Source organism: Canis lupus, chromosome 24 (assembly GCF_011100685.1).
Source record: "Canis lupus familiaris isolate Mischka breed German Shepherd chromosome 24, alternate assembly UU_Cfam_GSD_1.0, whole genome shotgun sequence".
NCBI classification, from domain to species: domain Eukaryota; kingdom Metazoa; phylum Chordata; class Mammalia; order Carnivora; family Canidae; genus Canis; species Canis lupus.
Window position 1 is genome coordinate 32,345,981 of NC_049245.1, and position 10,151 is coordinate 32,356,131.

A 10,151-nucleotide genomic window follows, 5' to 3' on the forward strand; every position below is an offset into this window, starting at 1 on the left:
ACTCCAAAGCATTTCTAAGTGAAATTAAAGAACCTAAAATAGGGATATATATATACCATGTCCATGGACTGGAAGGTTCATTGTTATTAAGTTGTCCATTCTCTGAAAATTGATAAATGGGTCTAATACATTATTAATCAAATTCCCATCAGGCTTTTTAGTAGAAATCAATAAGCTGATTTTATAATGTATATGGAAATGGAAATGACCAAAAGAACCCAGTCTTAAACAAGAAGAGCAAAGTTGGAGGATTTTCTCTGATTTTAAAATTTACTATAAAGCTCTAATGACAAATGCAGTGTGATATTAGCATAAAGGTGGGCAAACAGATCAATAGAAAAGATATTCCTTTGGAGAACGAATGAATGAGTTAACAAATGAATGAATGCAAGAATGAATAAAGTCGCTTCAAGGAATACATGTCCCAGGGTCAGATAATGTGACACTAGGTATTGCCCAGGCCCCTGGGTGGCAAATTCATTTTGCTCCCATGTTCAGATCTGTTGGGCTAAAATGAGCTTAAGTTATCAACTTTGGGTCAGAGAAAATTGGATCCAAAGAGGAGAAGTTTGGGTTTTTGACTCAATTGTCATAAAGATAAAAATGCCATCTTTTCAGCATGTAATAATAATAATAGCACTAACCACATGTTAAATTTTGTTCTAAGTGCTTTACTGTATCAGGGCATCATTTAATTCTCTCAACAATATAGAATAAAAGAAAATAGTAAGTACTGCACATTTAGAAAGAAAATATTATTTTGTGATAATTTATTTCAGTTTTACATTTCTGTGTGTATGTACAGAATTACAATGTGAAATATCTAATTTACAGCGGGTTGCAACCACAAAGATTTGAACGCCACAAGTGTAGTCAACAAGGATTATTAAGAAGCCTGAATGTAATGCATGTAAGATTCTTAGCACAAAGCCTGGTGTAAAGACATGATGAGTGGTAGAGGCAGTTGTGACCATTGTCAAGGTCTGCCTCATGAGCATCAACCTGTGTCATTGCTCAGGGCTCTGCACTTGATTTAATGCTCTGCTGTCATTAACTTGAAATTCTTAATGATTTGGAAGAGGGGGTCCTACATCTTCATTTTGTACTGAGTTTCACAAATTATGTAGCCAGTCGTATTTTGTATAGATGTTTATTACTTATTAAAATATTACACTATGAACTATTTTTTTAATATTTTTATTTATTTATTTGAGAGAGAGGGACAGAGTGGATGAGAGGGAGAGGGAGAGAGAATCTAAAGCCAACTCCACACTGAGCACAGAGCCCAATGCAAAGCTTGATCCCACAATTGTGAGATCATGACCTGAGCTGAAACCAAGAGTCAGATGTTTAACCAACTGAGCCACCCAGGCACCCTATATACTATGAACTATTTAATTATCATTTATTACCATCAAATTCTGTCTCTGCCTTCTTACTAGTCAGAGGACTGTGAGAAAGAATACAGCATATAAATCATCTGACTCCTTTGCCTTGTCTATAAAAATAGGAGTAATAACAGTATTTCCTCATAAGCTTATTGTGAAGGTTTAAATAATACAACATGTTCCATGTCAAGAGCAGCACCTGGCACATAGTATATACATGAAAAATTAACTATTATTATTATTATCAACTTTATGAACAAAGTTAACTTTGGGCCTGGTTTTGTGGTTGTGGTTTTTTTTTGGGAGGTGTTGTTTTGTTTTTGTTTTTGTTTTTGTTTTTGTTTTTGTTTTGAGAGAGAATAAGAGAGCAGGGGGTGGGCAGAGGGAGAGAGAGAGAGAATCTTAAGCAGGCTAATTCCCAGCACGGAACCTGACTCGTGTCTTGGTCTCACCATCCCAGGATCATGACCTGAGCTGAAATCAAGAGTCAGACGCTTAAACGACTGAGCCACCCAAGCACCCCCTGGGCCTGGTTTTTCCATTGCAGATTTGAGGGAAGGAATTACTGACTAGAAGAGTGCTTCTGGAACTTAGCACCAGATTACTTTGAGAATCTGATGGTTATCTGAGGAAAAACACAGACAGTCCATGTACATATGCACACATATTGCCTGCGTGCTGATGGGCCTCTGAGGCCAAGGGGGTGGTGGTGCAGGTCAAGGACCTCGGAAAGCAAAGATTGCTGGTGGCCCTTCCTGGAGTCTGTGGGTCTCTGGGGTGGGAATAGCTAGGCAGCCAAAGGAGCATTACTGCTTAAGGCTGGGGTATATGCTTGCTTTGGCACTTTAAGCCAGCAGCTATTTTTAGTTTTGCTATATATGGCCAGGGAGGAAGAGGGCTACAGGGTGGGGAGGAGGAAGGGGTACCAGGAGACTTATAGCAGGGTTTGGGAGCCAGAGCTCCTTGTCTCAATACCTTCCTCTCCTCCCCAGGCCCTAGGAGAGAGCTGGAGAGTTTAATGAACCTCCCGCCGCCGAAGTGACAGGCGAAGTGACAGGCGTGGAGGAGAGGGAGAGTTTGTGGAGGTGGGGGTGGCCACAGCTTTGATGAAGATGTCACATCAAGTCACTTTAGAACAGTGATTTTCAAACTTTTTTGATCACGAACTGCAGTAAGAAATACATTTATGCACACATTGTGTAAGAAATACACAGTGTATGTAAACACAGGAGTTTTGATATGCACACACATTTCACATGTACCTACATCTTCAGCTGAATGAAAGTTTCAGGAAGCAATATTTTCTTATGCTCTGTGAAACACTCTGATTTTCCTATTCTGTTCTTTCATTTTTAAAAATGCAGGTCACGACCCACTGAACTGATTTTACCACCTATTAATGGGACAAGTCCTCCAGTTTAGAAAACTGCTGTTTCCTTTGGTTTAGAGGAGGCCATCACCTGGGACATTTGGCTGCAAGGTGAGGTGGGGCGTGGAGGAAATGGGACATATTGTCCCTTTAGTCAGTACTTCCTTAAACTGGGGCTAAGATGCAAGTTTCAGCTTTATCTCTTGGCTGGCAGCAAGTTCAAGACCTCCTGGCTTTTGTGCACTCCATTCTCTCAACCTGGAGCACGCATCCTCTACCCTTGTCACCTGGCTCGCTCCATACTTCAGAGCTGGGCTTGCCACTTTCTCCGTGAAGCCTCCCTGAATGCCCAAGTCTGGTTAGTTGCCTGCCTCTTCCTTCCTCAGTCCCCAGGACTTTCCTGCCTAGCACCCAACACTCTAGAGTATGATTTCTTGTTAGAGTCTATGGAAGGTAGGGATCTTTTCCATTCTGTTCATTTCTACGCTCTTCCCGCCCAGTGCTATACTACTGGCTTCATAATAATCACTTAGTACATATTTATTGAGCAAATTAATGAAAGTTAATAGTAATGATAGCCACTATCACTTACTGAGTACCCGTTTTTCCCATGAGAAATCTTAGGAGAGATTAGCAGAAGTCCATTTTATTGGTGAGGAAACTAAGGCTCCGTGATATTAAATAATAGGATAGGCCAAGGTAATAACCCAGGGCTACCAGACTCCCAGCCGTCTCTAATCACAGGATCTTATTTGTCTACATTCTCTTCAGCACTACTCAGGATGGGGCAAAGGGCAGGTCCTTAACAAACCCTCAGGGAACTGATGACAGGTTGATTAAAGATATTTTCCGAAGCAGTGGCCACATCTAATTTTGGAGAGTTGCATCTCATATGTGGCTTGGGAGAGATCTGTGAGGTTTCCAGGGCCCCTGGATGTGGGACTGTCTCATTCGGAAGAAGAGTCTGGGCCTCTGACAAACCAGAGGAGCAGGTCTTTCAGTTACCTGGCCTGAAGAACTCCTGCACGCACCCAGAATCAAACCCAGAGCTCTACAAAACCTACGTGATCTGGCTCACACCCACAGCTCCATTGTCAGCCCCTTCCTCTTCCCTTCATCCACTCTATTCCTGCCACCTTGGGATTCCTGCTGCTCCTCAAACATGCCATGTCCAGTTCTGCCTCAGGACCTTTATGACTGCCATTCCCTCTGCCTGGAAATCATCACTCCCTCCTGACTCTTCCCATCCTGCTTCGTAGACCATGCTATCCAAAACATCAACCTCGGGCAGCCCAGGTGGCTCAGTGGCTTAGTGCCACCTTCAGTCCGGGGTGTGGTCCTAGAGACCCGGGATCAAGTCCCATGTCAGGCTCCCTGCATGGAATGGAGCCTGCTTCTCCCTCTGCCTGTGTCTGTGCCTCTCTCTCTCTCTCTCTCTCTGTGTGTGTGTGTGTGTGTGTGTGTGTCTCATGAATAAATAAATAAAATTAAAAAAAAAAAAACACCAACCTCTTCCTTCTCCATTTTTTTTATACCTTTGCTTGCTCATGGCCCTGGCTACTGGAACTTGCTGTAGGATGGTACCTGACACATAGTTGGTACTCCATAATATTGGTTGCATGAATGAATGAGTGAATGAATAGGTTTTCCCCCTTTAAGACATGTGGGAAATCAGTCCATAGTTTCCCAGAAATGTGTTTCTCTAGGACTCGCACCCAGGCCCCCAACACACACCTCTTGATTTGGAGAGAGGAAAGAGGGAAGGAAGGAACATTTGCATACTGTGTACCAGTAGGTAGGTAGGTAACTGACACCCAACAAGCATTCGAGGATCATCTCCATGTTATAGCCAGAGAAACCAGGGCCTGCTCCCTACTCATCACCAATATCAGCGCAGTGTCCTACATAAACATCCAGTGAATGGAATTACACCGAATTAGGAAGCATGCAGCCAGAATTTGTCCTCAGCGCTGTCCAATTGTAGCCAGTGCTGTGTAGCTGCCACTGTACCCATAGAAACTCCAGGGACACAGCCTCATTAACATCCAGACACATCTGAGGGTGGGCCCGCACCAGACACGCACCAACAGGCAGCCCAGGCAGGAGCCCGTCCTACATCAGAGGCCCCTCTGTATATGCCCAGGGGCCTCAGCTTGAGCACAATTTCCACCCTAGGCTGGCTCGTGCTCCTTCCTGCTCCATCCCAAACCCACTCCCAGACTGCCCACTTCCTGCCCTCTGTCAGAAAAAGGGGAGACTAGTGACAAATAATAAACTATGAATGCCTTCTGACAGATGCTAAAATATTTTTTAAGTAGCTATCATTTTGATATCTGTGTCAGCTCCTCTTCCCAATGGGGCATGTTAAGGAGACTTCACAGAATTATCCTGAGCTGGAAGGAAACCGAATGACCATTTAACGCAGGAGTCAGCCAACTTTCCTGTAAATAGCTGAATAGCAAATATTATAGGCTTTGTGGGCCAAAAGGATGTTATGTGGGGATTTTCATATAATTTCCACATGTCACAAAGTCAAGTTCTACTTTTGGTCTTTTTCAAATGTTTCAAAATGCAAAACCACTCTCAGCTCACAAGCTGTACAAAAATAGGCAGCAGGCCAGTTTAGCAGGCTATCAATACTTTGCAAGTGCCTGATTTAAAGCAATGCTTCTTAAACTTTATGTATATAAAAATTTCCAGGGGGACTTGTTTAAAACAAATACCTAAGTCTACTCTTAGAGATTCTAATTCAGATTCAGGTCTAGTTGGGGCCCCTGAATTTGCATTTTTAACTGGTGGGCAGGTGGTGTTGATACTGCCTGTCTAGTGACTATATTTTGCACAGCACTAACATTCTAAAACCCATTCTGTGGATGAGGAAACTGAGGCCTGACTAAGTGATATGTGCAAAGTTGTGCCCAGTGGATGAGGTGACAATATTTTCTCTGTCACTTCCCATGCCTGTTTCACCACAGAAAATTCCTTTCCATCTCCTTAACCCACCAGGCACACTCATGCTTTTGAGCTTCTTACTCATTCCTCTCCGAAGCAATTTTCCCCAAAAGATCCAGCTAGATGTTACCTCTTCTAAAGCAGTCCCTGACCTCCTCAAATCTAACTTCTCTGCCACAGCTCTCTGTACCGACTCATGTATAATTGTCTACAGGCCTATCTTTGAAGCACTGGGCTGTACCTTATTCTTCTTTATATCTAACTCTTTTATAATACCTGGTAAATAGGAGGTACCACGGAACGATGGTACATCCAAAATGATGGATGGATGGATGGATAGGTGGGTGGATGGATGAGTGGGTGGATGGATGGGTAGGTGCATGGGTGAATTGGTAGATGAGAGGGTAGATGGATGGGTGAATGAACGAATACTTCATGATCTATTGCTTGAAAATAATTTTCATGGTCAAATTGAGATTAGACCCAAGCTCCTCTAGAGCACAAGCCAGAGTATATTCCATGGCTGGTTGTAATCCTAGCATGCAAACAGTAGTAGTTAGGTTTTACTGAATGTGTGTTGAATGTGTATTTATATAGCAGGTCTTGTCCTAAACATTGCTTAATGGCCCTGTTATGGGCCCCACCTTTACTAACAAGGAAATAGATGCTGAGAGACGTAGGGCAGCTAGCCCAATGCCACACAGCAAGGAACATCCTGGCTCTTCTGATTCTGTGTCACATTGCCCCTCCCTCTTCCCACCCTCCACCAGTCTTCCTCACTCATCTGGCTCCTACTAGCTCTGCGGGCCCCGGGCTGGGCTCACCTCCATCTGCATAGGTCTCGGTGCCATAGCCGTCCTGCAGGCCATTGTTCCAAGTGCCCTCATACTTGGCACCGCTGCTGCTGCTCTGCCGGGTTCCGTAGCGTCCCTTGAAGCCGTGTGTCCACTCGCCCTTGTAGAGCCAGCGTCCCTTGGTCTCTATGCCCAGCCCATGCCGTTTGCCCTGGCTCCAGTATCCCTCGAAGGTGTTCCCGCTGGGCCAGGTGTAGACGCCCGCCACTTCAAAGCCAAAGTTCCAGGAGCCGGAGTACTCACCCTGGCCCTTCGGGCCCGTGCACAGCCCATGTCCGTGGGCCTTCCCCCCTTCCCAGCCCCCGCAGTATGCCCCACCATCATCAAAGTCAAAGCGGCCCCCACTCATCTCATCGTAGCCCCTGACAGCCTCACCGTCCTCCAGCTTGGGGGAGAGAGGGCGATGGGGGCTGCCAGTGACACTCCACGCACACTCAGGGCTGGGCGCCCCTGACTCACCACTGTGCCCCGGGAGGGAGAAAGCAAGATGCCCCCAGAGGCTGAATGAGCCCGGGAGCCAAGTCAGCACTGGGTCGGCTGGTCAGTGCCATGCCCAGGAGGCCCCCACTCAACCAGCCAGAGGAAGGCTGCCAGTTGGGAAGGAAGCAGGAGGGAAAGATTCAAAGTCTCCATAGAGCGTCCCAAGTCTGGCTTCCCCGGAGTCAAAGGAAAACACGGTGTGATCCCTTTAAGAAGCACAGTGGAAGGGGTGGGGTGGAGGGGTCCCCAGCCTGTTTCAAAGAGGGGAAATTCCTCCTTGGTGACAGCCCCCAGCCTAAGGCTGAATTCCTGCAGCCGGCTGGCCCCCTTCTCCACCCAGTGGGTGTGCAGGGCTGTCGGTCTCCGGGCTGCTGCCCCGCCCCTCTCAATCCTGCCCTCCTCCTGGGACGGAAAGGTCAGTGTTGCCCTAACAAGGCCATTGGATCTCAGAAGCTGCTCCCAAAATAACCCCCCAGCCAGCCCAGCCTCCTTCAAAGCGGGAGGGGTGTTTCAAATTGGGCTGGTGCTTCAGACCCAGGGAGCAGCCGGAGGGGCGAAGGAGGGCAGCTGAGAACTAAGTGGAGGTAGCCGGGGCAATTGGGTGGCTTTTCTTCCCCTGGGTAGGAGCTCCCTTCCACGTTCAGGGTGTCCTGAGTCTGCAGGAGGAGAAGGGGCAGAGGGGCCAGGGAAGGGAGTGGGGAGGAGGACTAGCGGAACACCCAGTCCTGGAACACTCAAAATCCCCCAGAGTGTAGAGGTTGGCAAATCTCAGCCCCACCACCACTCACATGCCCTAACAGGACCTGGGGCTATACCCGCTGCCAGCCCCATAAAGGAATCCGGTGACCTAAAAAGAAAGGAACGGGCATGCTTTCACATATGCTTTTGAAAGTAGAGGAGGAACTCAGGAAGAGAAGTCAGGTTCTGGAAACAGAGTCTGGAAGATAGAGTGAACCTGAGTCCATCGCTCAAGCACAACCCCTGATCCCTCTCCACACCCCTGCGAAAACCCTGGAAAGATCCCACAGAAGGCACTGATGGCCCCCTTGCTCTCCTCTGAGACACAGGGTTGCTGGTTATTTGGAATGAGGCTGTCTCAGCCATACTCAAGGATCATGATTTTTAAAAAATATCCCTTTTCCAAGTTTCTCTTTTTCTCTGGTGTCCTCGGAGCCTGTGAGACCAGACTTGAGAAAGCTCTTGGGGCAGGATCAGGAGTGAAGGCCCTGGGTGGATTCCCAGCACTCAGGTTCCCACCAAACTTCAGTGAAAGGGACAAATAAATCTCTGTGACTTGAGGCTGTGGCCAGGACTAAGGATTGGAAATCCCAGCTGAGCCCAGGGTTAATAGTAGCAATAGAGTAATTCTGGGAAAGGTAGGAGCCAGCAAGAACAGGAAGCTGTTGGGGCGCCTGAGTGGCTCAGTCAGTTGAGTGTCTGCCTTTGGCTTGGGTAGTGATCCCGGGGTGCTGGAATCGAGCCCCATATTGAGCCCCACATTGAGCCCCACATCGGGCTCTCTGCTCAGTGGGGAGCCTGCTTCTCCCCTCCCCCATTGCTCCCCCTGCTTGCACTTTCTTTCTCTCTCAAATAAATAAAATCTTAAAAAAAAAAAAAAAGAACAGGAAGCTGCTGGGGCTGGGGGGGGCAGAGACGGAGGGATACTTTGGAGGGGGAGGATAAGATAGAAATCACTAAAAAAGCAAGCACGGAAGGCACTTGAGGACTATTGGGCTGTGTTATTCGACTTCAGACTTCATCTGACATACTCCAAATCCCACGATGACTCAGGCTCCTTGAAGTCACTGCAGATTTGTTCTTGTTTCAGAAATGGACAGAAAATGTTCTCTCCCTTCATCCCAGTGGACTCCCAGTTCTTACTGGTTCCTTCGTCGTCAAGGCACCCCTCCTGGGTCCTTGCTTCACTCCCAGGCAGAAACACCCAGCCTCTGAGCTCACTGTCACTGGCTGTTTGCCGAGTGGACAGGCAGCAAGTAGCAGCGGATGAAGACTGCATCGTCTAGGTTTTGGTTCACCATCTAGCCAAGTGGACTGAACTGCTTACACAAATTCACTTCTAGGAATGCTTGGCTGCCGACCCCAGAGAGCTCTGGGTTTGCCACTTTCTCACCAAGGCCTCTGGAGAATCACATGTTTCTTTCCAGCTCTGCTCTCAAGGGGGAAGGAAAGAACATCTCTAAATGGAAGTTAAGAGGGGTTTGAATTACCCAAGTTCTATACTCTTTGCCATTAAATGTTGGGTAAATCACCATAATCCTATTCTAGGGCTGGGTGGCTGCTGTGTCTTCCTGAGCTGTTCCACCTGATAATTTTAGCCACTGTTTATCTGTGCAGCTCCCTACGGTGGTTCTTTACCAAGGGTGGGTGCTCTTAAGATTTAAATTCAACACCTGTTGAACTTAAAAACATAAACAGATTCCAGATTCCAGAGCACTCTGCCCCCAGCCAATGACTAAGAGTGTTCCCTGAAACGGCTTAGACAGTTGTATTCTTTTTAAAAGCTCCTCAGATGAATCTCATTCCTGGTTAAGGACCCCCTATATGTTTTCAAAATAAGAAACTGTTTCTTGGGGGCACCTGGGTGACTCAGTGGTTGAGCGTCTGCCTTTGGCTCAGGGCGTGATCCCGGGATCCTGGGATCAAGTCCCACATCGGGCGGGATCCCTGCAGGGGTCCTGCTTCTCCCTCTGCCTATGTCTCTGCCTCTCTCTCTCTCTCTCATGAAAAAATAAAATCTTTAAAAAAGCCAAAACTATTTCATAATAACATTTACATGTTCATGAATCTATTTACCATAGGCTATGTAGGATAGGTAGTTGTGGAGTTAGCTATGTGTTCACATCCAAGGTATGACCTTGGGCCAATACTTAATTTCCGTGAGCCACAATTTCCTCAACTGAAAGTACTTACCTCAAAGGATTATTAGTATTCAGGATAAATTATCTTCCTTATATGGTTGGGTAACTTAATACTGTACAAAGGCTTAGAACACACTAAACACCTAATAAATATTAACTATTATTAATATTATCCTCACATGATAAGTTGCTCTTCAAACTAGAACGCATAATAAGATAGTTACCAAAG

General features: G+C 46.5%; 1 protein-coding gene across 2 annotated transcripts in view; it reads right to left on the reverse strand.

The window, feature by feature from the left end:
* JPH2 (junctophilin 2) overlaps positions 1–7,693 on the reverse strand; it is a 64,708-nt gene extending 57,015 nt beyond the window's left edge. The window contains exon 1 of one of the 2 annotated variants that reach the window (XR_005377903.1): positions 6,534–7,693. Coding sequence is in view for 1 of the 2 variants with exons in the window: in XM_038572370.1 (XP_038428298.1) it covers positions 6,534–6,912 (379 nt within the window). In the remaining variant the exon portion in view is untranslated. The remainder of the gene's footprint in view (positions 1–6,533) is intronic. The other variant, XM_038572370.1, reaches the window with a different exon arrangement.
* Between the last annotated feature and the right edge of the window lie 2,458 nt (positions 7,694–10,151).